The sequence below is a fragment of the Delphinus delphis genome, chromosome 5 (genome assembly GCF_949987515.2).
Source record: "Delphinus delphis chromosome 5, mDelDel1.2, whole genome shotgun sequence".
Taxonomy (NCBI): domain Eukaryota; kingdom Metazoa; phylum Chordata; class Mammalia; order Artiodactyla; family Delphinidae; genus Delphinus; species Delphinus delphis.
This window is the reverse complement of record NC_082687.1, coordinates 119,640,536-119,660,195: the sequence shown is the minus strand read 5'-3', so window position 1 is coordinate 119,660,195 and position 19,660 is coordinate 119,640,536. Positions and strand designations below refer to the sequence as shown.

Genomic DNA, 19,660 nt, shown 5'->3' with positions numbered 1-19,660 from the left:
ATAATGTGGGGTATTTACAAGGCCTAAATAAATAGGTCACACAACAAAATAAAGTTTAGAAATATAGCCCAGCACATATTTATGGGAATTTAATGCCCAGCGTTTTTAGATAGGGAAAATTCTATTAAATTACTATTTTTATTTAAAAATTGCTTTTGGTGGGACTTCCCTGGTGGCACAGTGGTTAGACCCACAGCAACTAAGACCCAATGCAGCCAAAGATAAATTAATTAATTAAAAAAATAAAAATTGCTATTGGTACAACTGGCATCCATCTGGAAGAATATTAAGTGGATTCTTATGCCATATATTATAAAAGATAAATTCAGATGAATTAAGTACCTAGTTATTTTCAAAAAGAAGCTGTCTTCCAGATAGTGGGTAAATATCAGAATATGAAGACTGCCTATAAGTTGTTTAAAAAGACTACCCAGGGTGGTCCAGTAGTTAAGAATCCACCTTCCAATGCAGGGGACGCGGGTTCAATCCCTGTTTGGGGAACAAAGATCCCACATGCCACGGGGCAACTAGGGCCGTGCACCGCAACTACTGAGCCTGTGTGCCACAGTTAGAGAGCCCGCGTGCTGCAACTACTGAGGCCATGCACTCTGAAGCCCACGTGCCACAACTAGAGAGCCCACACACCACAACTTCTGAGCCCACACACTGCAATGAAACGTCCCACATACAACTAAGACCCAACGCAGCCAAAGAAAGAAAGAATCTTGTTCCTTAAAAAAAAAAAAAAGACTACCCAATTAGGAAAATAGGCCAATGTGGATAGGCAGTTCACAGAAGAGGGAATCAAAATAGCTAACAAATACTAAAAGAACATATTCTACCTCATTATCAGTTAGGGAAACTCAAAATAACAAAAATCAGTTTCCGCTTGTCTAACAGATTGGCAAAAATTTTGAAAAAGCAGAATTACCAGGTGGCAGGATGAGGAAAAGGACACTCTCAATCATAGCTGAAGGAAATAAAAATTCTTATTGCTACTTTGGTAAAATAGGCTATAATCCCATTTGTTGGAATCTATTTCATAGCAATAAAATCACAGTATTGTACACACAGATATGTATATAATTAACTGCAGCATTGTTTGTAGAGGCAGAAAAGTTGAACCAAAGTGAACACTCAGTAATTTAATGTTTGAATAAATAGCTGTTTATCCATTTCATAGAATATCGCAGAGCTGCAATAAAGAATGAGTTGGTCAATTCCTGTTAACATGGAGCAAATTCCATGAAAAACACAAAATGCAGATAAAAGTCCTACATATGTATATATATATATATTATCTATAATATGAAGAAATGTATAAAAAGAAACATACCTCTCTGATATGATAGGTCATACAATAGGGGGAAGGTATGGGTGGGATGGGAGTGGGAAGGAGGTGATGGTATTAGGAGAGGCAGAGATAAGGGAAAAATCTGGTTATTAGAAATAAAAACAAAGATGTCTATGATATAAATAGAATTTAGTCATGTGAAGTTATGCATTTATTTTTGTACATCTGCATAGAGAGATGTATGAAAGAAAGGTTGACTATCAAAATAGCAATAATGATCATCTCTGGGTGGTAGGATTTCAGATTACTTATATGTTAATCCTAATTTTTCTTCATTGTGTGGATTTGTAAAAAATGAATATGAAGTATATAATCAGAGAAAGCATTATGACTTTTCTTAATATTATGAACAATTATATTCTTTTTTTAAAGTTGATACTGCATTTACAGTTATTATAAAATATTGGCTATATTCCCCATGTTGTACTAATTGTGAACTTATTGTGGAAAAATTTATGTGCCAGTGTAAGCTTACCCTTTAAAAAGAAACCCTAAAATAGAGCTTTATCAGATCGATTTTTTCTTTTCCTTCTGTATTTTTATTCTTTTCCTTATCTCTTCTCTCTTCCCATTCAGAACAATATTTTCAGTATAAAGTTCGCAAAAAATCTTGCTTTAAACTTTTATTTATGTTTCCCATTTAGGTAAAACATTGATTTCCCCCCCCCCCTCACATGCCAGGAAAAGTATGAGCTGATGTATCAGCTAGATTAGAGAAGCTGCCTTCGTAATACAACAGGTACTACAATCCACTTCATGAATTGGAACAGAGAAGAGCTGAAAGGGACAGGAGAGAGAAACTTGACTGCTTTCTAACTCCTAAAATTAGGTCTTCATAATTTCATGAATTAGGGTTTTCTGTAAGTGTTTTAAATTCTCAGGATATCCAACTAGCCATATTCAAAATAGCTTAAAAAGAATTTCCTAATCCAAATATGTCATAAGTAAATTGTGAGTATGCTTCTCTATTTTCATAGAAAGTCAAGAATTAAGTTCTTGGAAACTTTTTTTTTTCTGTCAGTAGGTTTTTATAACAATAGCCATATGCTATAATACCCCTATTTCTGAGAAAATGAAGTATTAGTTATTGACCCACTTATCCCTTCAACAAAAATATCTACATTTTAACCATTTTTTTTATGTGAATCTTATACAATATATTATACACCTACACTTTTAGATGTGATAAGGTGGTGTGTGAGAATGTCTGTCTTTTGGAATGACAGACCTAAAAAATATGTGGTGGGGATGACTTTCATAGATGGATTAATTTTGCTTTTGATTTCCAAAATCTTTTAAAATTTTCTTTTACGGTAGAGGTAAAAAGTTCTTGTTTCATAGAATGTCCTTATTTCCTTCAGCATATTACAGAAGAGATTACGGTCTGAGTGCCTGCTTGCTTGTGTTGAACATTTTAAAGATAGCCTTTATGTTGCCAGATTATTCTTATTTTCTTTCCTCTTTTGTGTTCAGATTCGCTCAATTGAAGGCCAGTATGGCACACTTCAAGCATATGTGACTCCAAGAATTCAACCCAAAACATGTCAGGTCCGCCAGTACCTTATCAAACCCCTTTCACTCCATCAAAGAACTCACTTTATTGATCATGACAGGTAGGACAAAGGAGGGAGAAGTTTATTTTTAGGATATTACATGATGCAGATAAAGTTGCTTTTTATTTTAGTAGTGTAAATTCTGGTAGCTTGTTGTACTTTTTAAAAATTAAATAAATATTTAAATGCTGTGTACAGGTTTCCCCCGCTATCTGAAAGTAGCGTGTTCCTATGAAACCTTTCATAAGCCAAAATAGCATAAAGCGAAGAAGCAGTTACTGTAGGACACATCTTGATAATGGATGCTCAAAATAAATTGGGATAAAGCACAGATGCTCACAGACAGTTCAAAGCTATGTGGTCTGATGAGTGTAGTTCCTGGAGAAGGAACTCGGCGGGGCTGCTCTCAGTGCTGCTGGGGTACTTGCTGCTTCGGTAACAGCCGCTGCAGAACAAACGCTGAGGCTGTTTTTGCTTTTCACCTTTTCTTGGTAAAAGCAAAAATCCTCTTTGGATTTCTCTTGGTTACCGAAAATAGGCACTCGTGTAGGCCTTTTGTAAAAACAAAGTGGCATAAAGTGAACTTTCAAAAAGCAGGGGATACCTGTATTATTTCTAATAGACGTAAGCGTCTTTGTCTTCTTTTAGAGGCTGATTTGAGCTGGACTTTCCTATCTTTCTCATATATTTACCATTCTGAAATCAGTAGAGTAATAGTTCTCTGTCTCAAACATCTATCGTGAGAAAATACTGTTTAGCATTTGAGTTCTCTGTAAACAGGACCTTATTGTGTTAGCCTCAAACATTATATTTCCTTTCTACTTCACCTCAGGGAATACTGGTAGAGCAATTAGTTGTGATAGTCCCTATTATTTCTAACTTCCATTCCAACTTAATTATCCTCCTGGTTATAGTTTTTCACTTTCTTTTCTGAAAATGAGAGACCATGGCCTTAAATGAAGAAGGGAAAGAAATGAACAATTAGTGAATACTTGCCCTGTGCCATGCATTGTGCTCAGTGCTTAGGTGTTACCATTTAAGTCTTACGGCAAAACAAGTAGTAATGTTTGGAAAAGTAAGTAACTTGTTGATATGAGAAACAGAGTGAAGATTTGAGGCCAAAGCCTATGTATTTTTCTATTGCAGCTTGTAATTTTAAAGGTATGTAATTTAAATAAGATGTAAGGAGAAAAGTTCCTAAGGAAGGTTTTGGGAAAACATTAAAGAGAATGGATTCTCTGAGGGTGTCTTCCTGCTTAAAAGTCAGAGTTGTTAAAGGAGGTATAGCGTGGTGTTCTGGAAAGAACAGCAAACTGGGACTCAGGAGACTCAGATTATATAGCCTGATATCTGTTCCTACATGACTTTGGGAAAATAATTTAAGCTCTGGGCTTTAGTTCTCTCATCTGCAAATAGAGTTGGTGTGGCAATCTCAAAAGTCCTTTCTATTCTGTATTCTCTTAAAATTCTTTCTGTACCTTTAATTCCATAAACTTGCATTTTCTTAATTCTTTATCCATTTGATTTATTTTAAATTTATTTGATTTAGTTTACAACCTTTTGTGTGTATGTGTAATTTGCAGATAGAAAGTTAATTCCATATCCCTGCAAAATAGAAGGTATCATTCCCTAACTTTCCCAGTGGCGTGCAGCTAGCGTTTCAAACCCATGTCCATCTTACTTAAAAACCCAATTCTTTGCCTTCACATTATGCTGATTTTTTCCTTTAGGAGATTCTTATGTTTTGTAGTTCCTATAATATAAACACTAGATGAACTTTTAAAAAATGGAATTTACCTGAGTAAACTGAATTGTATTTGTGAAGGCATGTTATAATGAAAACAAGCTATTTATGTCACTTAACTGAATATTAAAAGTACAGGTATAGGTAAGCATTCTTTTTTTTTTCCCCTTGAAATCAAAATGTTTCTCTGATGGGTAAGATAAATCTGAGAAAAATTAAATGGCTGCTTTTCTATTTGTAACTACTGTTGCAAAATTCTGTTTTTTAATGTGTTGAGTACATATAATACCTCTGTGTATTCCCAGACAAATATGTGTATCTCTACTGTTTAATTGCAGACCCATGAATACACTGACTTTGACAGGCCAGTTCAGTTTTGCTGAACTTCACTCCTGGGTGGTTTTTTGCCTGCCTGAAGTTCCTGAAAAACCTCCAGCAGGAGAATGTGTGACATTTTACTTTCAGAACACCTTCCTGGATACACAACTTGAAAGTACCTACAGGTAAATAAAACTTATTCCTGGTTCACAAGTGTTTTTTATATAAATGGAACTTCTAAATTTTCATAAGTTTTAAGGCAGTAATAATTTGCAAATAATATGATTGAAAAACTATACTGTTTAAGAGAATCTTTGAAAAACAAATGGAATTAATGAGTTTAAAAAATGATTGACTAAAGATGAATATGAAAGAGCAATACCTTTCCAATTCTCAGCCATAACCAGTTAGAAAATAAATTGTTTAAAAAGATTCGTTCAGAGCAGCGATAACAATAACAAAATGTTCATGTAAAATCTGTAAGAATATCCTTTATTAGAAATACATAGAACTTCATGAAGAAAACTTTAAAATTTTATTGACATTAAAGACTTGATTTAATGGAGTAATATATTCTATAGTTATCAATATGAAGACAATGTAAACATGCAAGTCCTTCCCAAATTGATTTGAACATTTATCCTAATTCCAGTAAGAATTACAAGAAGAATTACCATTGAATTTCTTTATGCAAAAATAGGAAATGGCTCAAGAACTTGAGAGCTTAGAACATGCAGGCTTTTGAAGTGACCACATTGAGGTGAAGGTCATTATTCCTTGACACTCTTCTCAAGCTCCCAGTTGCCCTCCTGCCCCCTTCACTGTCACTCCCTACTCATCTCCCATAGGCTCCCCTAATTTCTGTTTCTGAATATAGTAGAGGCTAAAATTTCCTTCTCTTTTGTTCTTTTTCTGAATGTGTTGGGTAAAGCTGGTTTCTCTACATCTGCTTTGAGCTTGTACCCTCATACTTCTGCAAGGTTTTTGCATTCTCATTCTCTCACATCTGCAGGTTGTTTTTGTTTGTTTGATCTTTTGTTTTTTGATTTTGTTTGTTTGGAGGGGAGGAGGTTTCTTATCTTCTCTCTGTCTCTGTCTCTTAAAGCTTCTCTCCCTAAGCAGTTTACTGAGGTATTCTACTTTCTGCTTCCTAGCTGAGACTTTACGATGCTAGGTTCTGGAAACAACAGTGAACACATAATATTACCTCTGAATATAGCCTTTGGGACCAAGAACTCTCCAGAAATCTAATTGGTTTTAGCATCAGTTCTATGGGGGTGTTTCACTGTACCCTCCAGGGGATCTTACCTGTGTAAACCTGGAATCATGACTTCAATTTTGAAGTACCACAGCGAACCTCACGTTTTAATCATAGCAGACAATTTGACAGGCCCCTGGCATACTACATATTTTTATAATAGCATACCTTTGCTTTTTACCATTCTGTGTCTTTAAATATTCTTTCCTTAATAGTCAAAACTCTACTTATTCTTCAAGGCCCAACTCAATAGGTACATTTTTTAAGTCTTCCTTGATTCTATTCTCTGTTCCCATAACATTTTATTCTTACCTGCCTTAGATTTTTATTGTTATTTTTTTGAAGTATATAATAATTTTTATGTAAGCTTGTCTGTAAATCAGATTGTAAGCTCTGGGCAGAGTTTATTCTTAATTAACTTTGTATGTATCCTCCAAGTATCTAACACATGCCTTTGAACATAGTGGTACACAGTAAAGGTTTTTTGTTCCATAAAATACATATATATGGAAGAAGTATAGAAGCGTGTACTTTGGAGACAGACATACTTAGGTTTGAATCTGGCTCTGTGACTCACCAGCTATTTGCTCTTAGCTACATTACTTAACTTTCTGGGTTTCAGTTTCTTTTCTGACGAATAGAAATAGTAACACTTACTTCACTGAATTGTGATGCTTAAAGGAAGATAAACCACGTGAGTCATTCCGCAGTGCCAGGTACTGCATAAGTATTTAATGTTAAATATTATTAATTAAAATTGAAGACTAGTGAAAAAAATCTCATGATTTCTAACACATAATTGGGATCAAAATAAGTGTGTATTATTCATCTTTCTAGAAAAAAAGAAAAAAAAGCAGTCAATATAAAAGCAAACAAAAAGGCAACACTGAATATGTAAAAGATGGTATATATTAATTAGGAAAATTTTGGTCATCATAAAAAGGAACCAAACGTAAGCAGGCTTAACCAAATAAAAGGAATTTATTAGTTCATATAACTTAAAAGACTAGCAGTAGTCTGCCTCAAGCATAACTGGATCAGTGGCTTAACTGATATTGTCAAGACTTTATCCCTTTCCATTGCTCAGCTGTTTTTGTCTTCTCTTGGCTTTCCTATGTAGTGCCATGGTGGCCACCAACAGCTCCATCCAGCTTTATATCTTTTCAGCTACCATAGCCTTTCTTTCCCACTAGTTCCAATAAAAGTCCCAGGATTGAGTATCATCGTTGAGTCGTGAACCACTGTGCTCAGGGGTATGGAATACGCTGCTGAAAACTTCCTCCTGAAGTCCCAGAAATGGGGTTGGGGCCAGTGCCAATGAAACTATATGGATTGAAAAGGGTGAGAGAGAAAGAGAGAGAGAGAAGGAGGGGTTCCATAAAGAAAAAGAAGGGTCCTGTGAACGTAAGAAGTGGCAATGGATGCTGGGCATGGAAGAACAGAAGATGTTACTCTTAGGTTTGATATTAGCTTTCTTTTAAGGATGAAGCGTATAGTCATGCTGTAATTTATGTGATTACATAAAAAAAACTTATATGAAAGCAAGCAATTCTAAATGCATTTTATATACATAGGGGTTAGCTATTGGAAATTTTATTAGTGAAAATGAAAAGAAGTTGTTTTAAATGAAGAACTTATATAAATTGTCATATCTTGCGGAGGCATGTGTCTAACATCTTTTATTCAGTTTTACAAGTATGTTTAGAACTTGAATCACTACAACAGTAAAAGGTTACATGTTTAAATATGTTTTACATTAATAATGAGATGTGTATATAAAGAAATCTAAAATTAAATGAAGTCTAGACACAAGGTCCTATTTGCAAAATATGTATTTATTGGACATATTTATTGGATGTATTTCCTTCTAAAGCTGTTCTTTTAAAAATATTAATTTTATAGAAAAGGTGAAGGAGTTTTTAAATCTGACAACATTTCTACTATATCCATCCTAAAAGATGTGCTCTCTAAAGAAGCTACAAAAAGGAAAATTAACCTCAACATATTATACGGTAAAAAAAAAGAATCATTCTTTCTGTTTTTGGGGGGGGTTGTTGTTACAATAAGAATGTTCCTGATCAAAGTGACTTATCTAATTGTGCCTGACTTAACTTCTTATAGAGATAAATGAAGTATCAGTCAAACACACATTAAAGCTAATCCACCCAAAGCTGGAGTACCAGTTGCTTTTGGCTAAGAAAGTGCAATTAATTGATGCTTTAAAAGTAAGTATTTGTGTCACGGGACTCGTGATCATTATTTTATTGTGATGGGATTTCTAAAATTGTAAAGACCTTAAAGTTTTCCACTTTAAATCCACTTTACACTGGATTAAATTTTGAACATTAAGTGCTTCTGTTTTTAATTTTAAATAAGGAATTGCAGGTTCATGAGGGAAACACAAACTTTCTGATACCAGAATATCGCTGTATCCTAGAAGAGGCAGATCACCTACAGGAAGAATACAAAAAGCAACCTGCACATCTTGAAAGACTCTATGGTTAGTGAACTATTCTAGAATACCTTGTCATATTTCTTTTCTACTGGCTGTTTGCAAAGGATCACATGAGAGAAGCTGGGCAGAAGGAGACAGGCAAAGATTACAGCAGTCATGAACCAGTAACAACCCATGTACTGCCCAATATATTTATTTTGTCAAGTTGGTTTTAATGTTTAATATTTTTACTAGATAAAATACAAATAAATATTAAGAAGTGAAATAAGTCTAATGCAATGAATTAATCTATATATATGAAGAAACCCAGTGTGAAATGAATGTATCCTATGAAGCATTACAATTGAGGCTATATTTCACACAAATAATTTTCAGTTTTTATTGCTATTCTGAAATACCAAAATGCAGCATTTAATATTTTTATGCAGAATTTAATAGGGGGTATATATGTGCTGTGTCAGTTTATGTTTAAAACTCATTCTGCTTTGGTGGTGAGAAGTTGAATGTTTCACAGTTGTATTGAAAAAGCAAGAGCAAGAGGGAGGAAGGAAGGAACAGCTTAAGGAAACATTTTTTGTGATCTTTATGTAAGACCTATTGTGCATAGCACGCCTATTTATTTATAACATCTTTATAATTAGGGGGGATATTTAATCCTTACAACAGCTCAGCAAGGTAGATAGTGTTATCTCTGGTTTTCACATCTGTAAACTGAAATCTGAGCTTAAGAATGTGTTGTCACATAGGTAGGTGGTGGCAAAGCCTTCATTAGAACCTCCTTGCCCCCAAGTGCAAGCTGTTTGCACTGTGCCGAGTCTTCTGTAGAGTCAGTTGGTATCATCAGTCCATATTGATCCTTAAGATCTACCTAATGAATTTATTTTATGCCCAGAGACTTGCTCATAAACGGTAACAATAATATCTAATATCTTAATATTTACTATGTGGCAAACACATGATCTTTTATCCCCATTACAACTTAGAAGATGGGTGGTGCAGAACCACCATATCTTATCACCAATTCCACAGTCCAGAGAGCTTTGAAATCAAAAACTTTGTTCATAAATCATTTGGCAATAAATCTGACTTGATCTGAATTAATGACAAAACCTCACTTAAACTGATATGAGGTTATTTATAGTTTTTTTATTCCACTTAGTATGAATATTCATATATTTTGTTGCAGAAATGTTATGTTTTGTTATCAGATGCTGCCACTCACTTTCCACGGGTATTATGCCATATATATGGTATATTCCTTTTATTATCTTCCTAAAATGTGAAAAATTCTGAAACACATCTTGCATCAAGAGTTTTGGATAAAAGATTGATAGCTTGAATTATTCCCACTATATATATGCAAAAACTCAAAGGTGAAATAATTTGCCCAGATCTTTGAAACTAGAAATATTTGCCTTCAAGTCAAATCCTAAGAATGGTCAACATATAGATGGGATATTTTAATTCAGATAAAGCTGTTATGAACAGAATATGTCTACACTGTGTCAAAATGGTCAGCCTGGTGGAAAAAAAAAACCCACTTGTAATTTTATATATACCAATAGCAGTTCAAAACTGGCCAGCAGTTGATTGTCTGAATTAATAGCTTATAGCCAATTGTTAAGAGGGTTATTAGCCAAATGATTTATATTTTGAAACTTGCCTTAAAATCCCCCCCAAATATTTTTTGATGCATCAATCCTTTCAGATTTCTGTATGTTAAATAATGGAATTACAGGTGCTTAGAAATAGATTCTCAAGCAGTCGCTTACTTTCATTAAATAATGTGTCATTAATAGAATTAATCAATGACAGAAAATTAACATTTTTTCTTTATAGGCATGATCACCGATCTTTTCATAGATAAGTTCAAATTCAAAGGCACCAATGTAAAAACCAAAGTGCCTCTTTTACTGGAGATTCTGGACAGTTATGACCAAAATGCATTGATTGCTTTCTTTGATGCTGCATGAAATATAAATAAGGTAAAGTTCCAAAGAAGTTGTATGTTTAAATTAAAAATGTTAAAATAGAATTGCAAGCTAACTGTATATACTTTTATTTCAAGTGCGTTTTTTAATATTATCTAAAAATATATGTTATGACTTTTTTTTAGTAATGCGTCTATTTTTTTTGACAAATGGAACTTTTTTTAATTTTTAAAATATTTATTTATCAAACAACCCATATATTGTTAATATAGACATCGTGCAAGGTTAAAACATATTCAAACATCAAGATCCGCATTCAGGGCTTCCCTGGTGGCGCAGTGGTTGATACTCAGCCTGCCAATGCAGGGGACGCGGGTTCGTGCCCCCGTCTGGGAGGGTCCCATGTGCCGCGGAGCGGCTGGGCCCGTGAGCCATGGCCGCTGGGCCTGCGCGTCCGGAGCCTGCGCTCTGCAGCGGGAGAGGCCATGGCAGTGAGAGGTCCACGTAAGTTCTAGAGGCTGGAAGTCTGGGGTCAAGGTGCCAGCGTGGTTGGGCTCTGGTGAGAGCTCTCTTCTTGGCTTGCAGATGGTTGCTTTCTTGTTGTGTCCTCACATAGCAGAGAAAGAGGAAGAGGAAGAGGAGTAAGAGAGAAAGAGAGAGAGAGAGAGAGAGAGAGAGAGAGATAGGAGGACAAATGGAACTTTTTTAAAATAAAGAGAATTTTTATTTTTAAAACAAGTGGAATGATTATAAAGGATTTTAATGAATTTTTTTCAAGTGGATGTTTTATAATAATCATTGTATAAAATAATTATTTTATAATAATTATAATGTTTCTAATAATCGAGAACTATTATTTGGAAAATAAAAATATATTCAAATATTTAATAAGCTAACACACATATGTATAAACTGCTTTACGGTTTTCAAAATGTATTTACATATGTTACCTCATTTGATCTTTTTTCTTTTAATTTATTTTTGGCTAATTATTTTTTTAATTAATTAATTAATAATTTTTTTGCTGTGTTGGGTCTTCACTGCTGTGTGCGGGCTTTCTCTAGTTGCAGCGAGCCGGGGCTACTCTTCACTGCGGTGAGAGGGCTTCTCATTGTGGTGGCTTCTCTTGTTGCAGAGCATGAGTTCTAGGCACGCAAGCTTCAGTAGCTGTGGTTCGCCAGCTCTAGAGCGCAGGCTCAGTAGTTGTGGCGCAGGGGCTTAGTTGCTCCGCGGCATGTGGGATCTTCCTGGACCAGGGATCAAACCCGTGTCCCCTGCATTGGCAGGTGGATTCCTAACCACTGTGCCACCAGGGAAGTCCCTCCTCATTTGATCTTGACAACATATATTGATTATTTTGTCAAATCATGTAAGAAAACTGATTCTCAGTGAGGTTAAGTGTTTAAGAGGACATGCTATTATTTTGTAAAGGTGGAACCCAAGTTCTGGTGCCTGGATTGCGTTCTGGTTACTATGTATGTTGTCAACCAGGGGAAATAACATAAATTTTTTTTAGGAATTGAGATTGATTTACAATTGATTTTGCTGTTGCTTGGTAATGTTTTGTGACCCATGCTCAGTTTGTAAAATACTTGAGTTGGCCAGGGAAATCAGCAGAATTTGCACAGATTGGGGGGATCTTAACTTGATGTGCTGTAACCAGTAGGGCTATACAAGTATACTACATGTGAATAGTGTCGAAATAGTGACAGCTTCTTAGATTTTCCTGCACTAATATCCACTGATTTCTTTTTTATCATAAATGGAGGGAAATATGACTTTAAGGCTATGGAAGTCATTAATCTTAATTCATATTTTATTCATATTCAAGTGAATATTGTACTTAAAGGTTGTTTAAAATAGCATAAGGATTACAATAGAAAATAAACTATTCTGTGTGTTTTCAAGAAGGGCACACTTATGAATTTGTTGGAAAACAACAGTGCTTCTTAATTATATACCATTATATTTATTAGTTATGTGCAAGCCTTGTTGTATATTAAATGTGAAAATTTGTTAAAGGCACATATTGCTAAGAGAGTTTTACTTTTATAAGGTCATATTGTTTTTACTATGTTTAAACAACCTTCATTTCTAAATGGAACACATAATTATATCTAGGTCACTAGAATTTTACTCCAAGCTTTTTGTCGGCTGCCACACCTTGGGGAAAAAAAGAGATAAAAATTAATGACTGTCTAGTTGAATTTCTTGTAGTACATTACTGTTTGTTACATATATCAACAGTAGTTCAAGGTGGCACTTTAAATTAATTGCATCTTCATTAGGAAAAATAAAAAGCATAAGACTGTGAAGAAACACCTAAATGGTAAGATGACATTATAGTCTTTCAATATTATATCAGTTACATAAGCAGCGTGTTAAATGATTTATGCACGTTATTTAATACTAACGACAACTGTATAACGCGTAGATATCATTCCCAATTAACAGATAGGAAAATTGAGAATTGGAGACACTGAATAACTTGAACAAGACCACCAGGCCAGTATGTGGCCGGATCAGATTTTATACCTTGAGAAACTAGTCAGTCAAGCTAACTGGAGGTCCTAGGGCAGAAGGCCGGGGCGGCCCGCTACTAATTGCTAAAGTTTAATTCAGTTTATCCTAGAGACAGCCCTTGCCCCGAGACAGGGACCGCCTAGCGGCCCTATTTAAAGTCACAGTAGACTTAGGCCCCGCCTCCCCGCCGGGCGCGCGTACTTCCTCCTGCCGCCGTTCGACGTCTCTTCGCCCCGCTCCGCCCCTGCTCGGTTGCCTTCGCACCGCCTTCACTCGCCTGCGACCGCGTCGCCCCGAGTGACGTCACGGGCCTCGGCTCTTTTCATTGGTCCATTTCAATAGTCGCGGGATACTTGAACTGCATGAACAGCCGCCGCTCCGGCGGGCTGCTCGCTTCATTTCGGGGGCGTCTTTGGCCCTCCACGTCCGGCAGTGCCTGCCTCCGCCTTTCGCAACCTCCTCGGTCCTACACGATCCCGAGCGGGCCAGCGGGTGGGTAGGCTGGCCCGAGCTGCGGCGGGCGGGTACAGCTGGAGTGTACCTAGGCTGATCGGCGGGACGCAGTGCACGCTGCTTGGCGCCGCAGGCTGATCCCGCCGCGCCCCCGGGAGCAGTGATGTTGGGCAGCTCCGCGCCCGGGCCTGCGGCCCGCGAGGCAGGCTCGGCGCTGTTAACATTGCAGCAGACGGCGCTCCAGGAGGACCAGGAGAACATCAACCCCGAGAAGGCGGCGCCCACCCAGCAGTCCCGGACCCGCGCTGGGCTGGCGGTACTGAAGGCCGGGAACTCGCGGGGACCAGCGCCGCAGCAGAGGCCTAAGACGCGACGGGTAAAGCAGTGAGCCGTATCTGCAGGAGGGTGGGCCGAGCGGGAGTTTTGCAGGGGTTTAGCCGGCAGAGGAGAGTGGCGAGAAAGCATCCCCTGGCCTTTTCGCGGGAAGCCAGGATCTGGAGTCCCTTGATCCCTGGTTTTCTGGAGTGTAGGATGCCACATTACTCCCATTAGTTTCTCCCATTACTCTCTCTGCCAGCACTCTGCGTTTGTGCTGCCTGTCCGCTCTCCTCCATTGGGAGTATTTTTCTATAGATAACGAAGTCAAACCAAGCCGTACAACATGAGTATGGCCTTTGCCCGCCTCCACGCCTTTCTCTCTGCTTTTAAGCCCCAGGCACTGCTCGGACTTCCTTCATCCTCCCCATATGGTTAAGAGATTACCTCTGCTTTAGGAAAGGGTATAAAAAGTACTTTGCTTTTGGTCAATTCCGCCATCTTACCGAATTTGCTCTGTTGCTCCACCCTGGGGCGAAAGAGGTAAACCACTTTTTTGCCATCTCTCCTAAATTTGGCATTTTTCGCCCTGCCACTCCACCCATCTCGTGGCCTTGATTAGTTTTGCCCAATTCCACTTAATCTGACTCTAAAACCCTTGCAGGAATGCCTGTGACAAATTGGAACATCCCTTCTTTCTCCGACTGACTACTCAAATTTCCTTGTCTGGATTTTCCCCCCTAAAGTTTAATTTTCCTGATAGAGTAATTGGGAGTAAATGCAGTATAAGGGGATGAAAGCAGAACAAAATGCCACTTAATAGGCTCAAAGCCAGTTATTTATTTTTTAGGTTGCACCTCTTAAGGATCTTCCTATAAATGATGAGCATGTCACCGTTCCTACCTGGAAAGCAAACAGTCAACAGCCTGCATTTACCATTCATGTGGATGAAGCAGAAGAAGAGACTCAAAAGAGGCCAGTTGAATCTAAAAAACCAGAAAGTGAAGATGTTTTGGCTTTTAATTCAGCTGTTACTTTACCAGGACCGAGAAAACCACTGGCACCTCTTGATTACCCAATGGATGGTAGTTTTGGTAAGTTTTAAAGAAAATTTGTATCAAATTTGTATCAAATCAATGTAATCATATCATTTGATTACATCATCATTTGATTACATCATTACATCATTTGATTACATCAAATCAATGTAATCATAATTATTGAATAGACTGGATTAATGAAATGTTGCTTTTCAAAACATTATCTTACCTGATCCTTAACTACATTATGAGTTAGGTTTAATGTAACAAGTTTAGAAAGGGTGTGACTTATCTCAGGCCTCACAGCTAAGCCAAGACCCAGTGACCTACAAAAGGATCCTAATCCTGTGCTCCTTCTGGTACACTGCTAATCACATCAATTTCATTACATCTCAGACTTATTTTAATCTGACCCTGGAAATGTTTGCTTGATTGGGAGAATATATTTCAGTTGTGTTAAGACTCACTTTGTACATACCATTCTCAAATAGAGTGCTATTTGAGAATGCAGCTTTAAATACTGAGATAGCCAACATCTCTTCCACCTTTAAAACTTTGTTTCTGTAAAATCAGTCTGAGTGATTGTCTGATACCAGAGAGGGACATTGTCCTCCTGTGAGTCAGAGTAGCTGCTATAGACAACTCTGACTACAGTTTGTGCTGCTTCTTTACCATCAGGCTATCGAGTCACTGGACAGCTCACTAAATTCAATCTCAGCTTTAGTTCTGTAGATGAGAGGTATAGCAGCGAAGTCCTATGGAAATAAAATAATTGGTGTATTTTTATTTAAAATCTGCAACAAATTTTAAACTCAAACCTTGAAGTAAAAAGAATAATGGATATTTTTTGCCTTCAAAGATAATTTAAATTTACCAGAAAAGAATCACCCATTGATATTAGTGTTAATGTGTTTGAACTGCCCATAAGAAATCTGAGTTTCTCTTTAGCACACTTGTTAGCCCTACTCCTAGTTACTGCCTGGATTGTGCTTTGAATGTTAGACTTAGGGGTCTGCAAACTCTCTTTTGACAAATCCTAGATATCTCCAAACTTGGATTTTAACTTTGTCCTAGCAAAACCAGTGTACTCCTGTCATGGGAGATGAAGATACTTCAATACCTGCTCCTCTAACTCATTTTCCTGTTAATGGTTTGTCAGTACTTTTTCTTGTTAATTAAGATCATTCCAAAACTAAGTGGACATAGGTACTAAAATCAGAGTTAAATCTTCTATGTACTTTGTCATAACAAGCTCTTTTTAGTTGGATGAAATAAACACATTGGTAGTTTGGGACTCCTTACAAGGGCAATCACTTTTAGCTCTTAAATTAAGTCGAAAATGAAAAGTGAACTTCACTGTACTTTTGAATTCTCCCAGAGTCACCACATACTATGGATATGTCAATTGTACTGGAAGATGAAAAGCCAGTGAGTGTTAATGAAGTACCAGACTACCATGAGGACATTCACACATACCTTAGGGAAATGGAGGTAAAGGCTCTCTGAATCTACTTTTTACACTATTTGTTCACTGTAGTGAAAGGAAATTAAGAGGATAATGTTTTTAAGTTTTTTAACTGCCAGTGAATTACTCTAATGCTATACTTAAGTTTCTAGCATATAGGCAGCATCTGTTAATGGTAGAATGATCTAACTGCAGTTTTAACACTATACTAAGTAAACTTCTCAACAGGTTAAATGTAAGCCTAAAGTGGGTTACATGAAGAAACAGCCAGACATTACTAACAGTATGAGGGCTATCCTCGTGGACTGGTTAGTTGAAGTAGGAGAAGAATATAAACTACAGAATGAGACCCTGCATTTGGCTGTGAACTACATTGATAGGTTTCTTTCATCGATGTCTGTGTTGAGAGGAAAACTTCAGCTTGTGGGCACTGCTGCTATGCTGTTAGCCTCGTAAGTACAACTTGGTTTGTTGGGTTAAAAGTGATTAGTAGTATCTTTCTGTGTAGGGAAGAAATTGTGATCTTTTAAAGTATGACATTTTAACATACTATACAAGGCAGGGAGTCAGCGACTACTTTAGGGATGGTGGAGTGGATGAAACTTTTTAAATTTAGGACATTAATTTTCCTAGATCTGGATTTCAGGGCACCTTGAATGAACCTACAGATTGGCGACATTTTAATACACCAGGACTAGGTTACAGAGTAGTTCCTTCTACTTTAAAATACTTTCTGGTATATAAGCAAAATCTTATCTTTTCTCCATTAAGACATGAAAACTAAAATGTAAATTATTTATTTTTCTAAGGAAATTTCCTACATTTTCAGTTACTTGGTGAACTCTGGCATTGTTCCCATCTTGGGAAGTCGGCCTCTCACTTACTTCCTTTGACTGAAGTGGGAGAAATATTTGGGGCTTTTAATTAGCATTTACCTAGTCTTGGCTAGAAATGGTCAAGTATCAGTGCAAACAGGCAACTGGTTTTGGATTCGTTCCATTCATTCTGCTTAAGGGATTTCAAGTTGGGACAAACAAGCTTTTCTTATAAAAGGACTGATTACTTAAAACTTCTTTCATTGTAGAAAGTTTGAAGAAATATACCCCCCAGAAGTAGCAGAGTTTGTATACATTACAGATGACACTTATACCAAGAAACAAGTTCTGAGAATGGAGCACCTAGTTTTGAAAGTCCTTGCTTTTGACTTAGCTGCACCAACAATAAATCAGTTTCTTACCCAGTACTTTCTGCACCAGCAGTCTGCAAACTGCAAAGTTGAAAGTTTAGCAATGGTAAGTTCTTTTCATTTGCTGAATGAAGATTCTAAGGTCACAATTAGGGGCAAGCTCTAGTTTCATTATACAGCCTTGGACAAGGGATTTAGTATTCTGGGGACAGGTTAGTGCTGCAGCATGAAAGAAAGCCTACCATTGGCAAAAGAAAACATAAATGGAGAAAGCACTAGGAATAGTGGTATGAGGAGGAAGTCTTGGTAAATGGTAGCCAGAAGAGTTGTTTTTAAAGCTATTAAAGGAGGAAAAATACAGGATGAGAATGAAGCAAAATATGATAGTGAATATATTTAAAGATGTGGCAATGGTTGCTACAGAGCCAGTCTTAAAGATAGCAAAATATTCAGTCAGAAGGTAAGGATTTGAGTTTTGAATTCCAGAGCTCTTATGATCATAAAGTATATTTACTTTTTCATTCCAGTTTTTGGGAGAATTAAGTTTGATAGATGCTGACCCATATCTAAAGTATTTGCCATCAGTTACCGCCGCAGCAGCCTTTCATTTAGCACTCTACACTGTCACGGGACAAAGCTGGGTATGTATGACGACGTCCTCACACATCCACCTTGTGCTGTAAATGCTTGTGCCAGATAGGTTAAATAACTGTCCTATACAACTGACAGTTGTCTAGATGTAGTGAACTGGAAGAGCTATTCAACCACGTACACTGTTGAAAGCATTTTGTCTTACCTGTTTAATAGCATCTGTTAGGTAGAAAGCTTGGTTACTATTAATGCTTGGATTTGAAAGGTGTGCTTAAAGAATTCAGGCCATAAGACTTGCTGTTGGCAAGGAAAATAGTAAAAATTGATCGACGTTAGCAAAAAGAGCTTGAGAAAACTGGAAGATGTTAGTTGGAGGTGTTAGGACAAAACTCAAGCCAACTAATGCCAACTACTAACTTGTATTCAGTGTCTGTTACTAAAAACAAAACTCAGTGGTTCCGTCCTCCCTCCTGCAGCCTGAATCATTAGTACAAAAGACTGGATATACGCTGGAAACTCTAAAGCCTTGTCTCATGGACCTTCACCAGACCTACCTCAGAGCTCCGCGGCATGCACAACAGTCAATAAGAGAAAAGTACAAAAACTCAAAGTAAGAATTAACAGCAGTAGATACCAAAGAAGCTTGCTTTTCCAGGCTATCGTACGGTTCAGAGATCCTTGACATTTTAACTTTATTTAAGGGATTCACAAATCAGGCACAGCCTCCTTAAGCAACTGTTCTCTTAGCAGCCATGTGTTTTGAGCTTCTGTCTTGTATTTGAGGGAGAAGAGGGGAGAGGAACGGTGGGCATGCATGCAAGTGTTGGGGACCAGACTATGGTTTTATAACCATTAATTCAAGTAGACAGAAATAGCATTTGTGAGTTCCTAGTATATGTTTCATTCCATAATCTGTTTCACCCAATGAATGTTTACTAAAAATGGATTTTTTTTTCCCTGCTTACAGGTATCATGGTGTTTCTCTCCTCAACCCACCCGAGACACTAAATGTGTAACGGTGAAAGACTGCCTTTGTTTTCTAGGATGTAAATCACTCAAAGTATATGGTGTACAGATTTTATCTTAGGTTTTAATTTTACAATCATTTCTGAATACGGAAGTTATGGTCAAGTACAAATTATGGTATCTATTACTTTTTAAAGGTTTTAATTTGTATATCTTTTGTACATGTAACTATCTTAGATATTTGGCTAATTTTAAGTGGTTTTTGTTAAAGTATTAATGATGCCAGCTGTCAGGATAATAAGAAATAAATTGATTTGGAAAATTTGGTTTGTAAGTCAAATTTAATTTGAGGCAAAAATTTGACTTCAGGATTTCACTTAGAAAAATTAATTTGGTTTATTAAAGCATGGGGACAGGGAAGGCTTCTCCTTCCAACACACAGGTGATGACATTCACCTCCCTAAGGAACTGGGCCAACTGTCTGACTTGGGCATAATCTAAGAAGACT

The 19,660-nt window shown here is 36.9% G+C and overlaps 2 protein-coding genes across 2 annotated transcripts in view; both read left to right on the top strand.

Moving 5' to 3' along the window:
* BBS7 (Bardet-Biedl syndrome 7) overlaps positions 1-12,772 on the top strand; it is a 44,195-nt gene extending 31,423 nt beyond the window's left edge. The window contains exons 14-19 of the mRNA XM_060012941.1: positions 2,828-2,967; positions 4,990-5,154; positions 8,130-8,239; positions 8,349-8,452; positions 8,604-8,727; positions 10,522-12,772. Coding sequence (XP_059868924.1) covers positions 2,828-2,967; positions 4,990-5,154; positions 8,130-8,239; positions 8,349-8,452; positions 8,604-8,727; positions 10,522-10,655 — 777 coding nt within the window. The 3' untranslated portion in view covers positions 10,656-12,772. The remainder of the gene's footprint in view (positions 1-2,827; positions 2,968-4,989; positions 5,155-8,129; positions 8,240-8,348; positions 8,453-8,603; positions 8,728-10,521) is intronic.
* A 47-nt stretch (positions 12,773-12,819) lies between these two features.
* Positions 12,820-19,285, top strand: CCNA2 (cyclin A2). The gene is made up of 8 exons (XM_060012945.1): positions 12,820-13,965; positions 14,755-14,998; positions 16,323-16,435; positions 16,638-16,861; positions 17,494-17,701; positions 18,123-18,236; positions 18,663-18,796; positions 19,154-19,285. The coding sequence occupies exons 1-8, from the start codon at positions 13,753-13,755 to the stop codon at positions 19,200-19,202; spliced, it is 1,299 nt and encodes a 432-aa protein (XP_059868928.1). The 5' UTR covers positions 12,820-13,752; the 3' UTR covers positions 19,203-19,285.
* Positions 19,286-19,660: the final 375 nt, after the last annotated feature.

Excerpts from the sequence above, each read along its gene's own strand:
- CCNA2 (XM_060012945.1), top strand. The coding sequence starts at position 13,753 with ATGTTGGGCAGCTCCGCGCCCGGGCCTGCGGCCCGCGAGGCAGGCTCG. Across the intron at positions 13,966-14,754 it reads AGAGGCCTAAGACGCGACGG|GTTGCACCTCTTAAGGATCT; the intron begins GTAAAGCAGTGA and ends TTTATTTTTTAG. Across the intron at positions 14,999-16,322 it reads CCCAATGGATGGTAGTTTTG|AGTCACCACATACTATGGAT; the intron begins GTAAGTTTTAAA and ends GAATTCTCCCAG.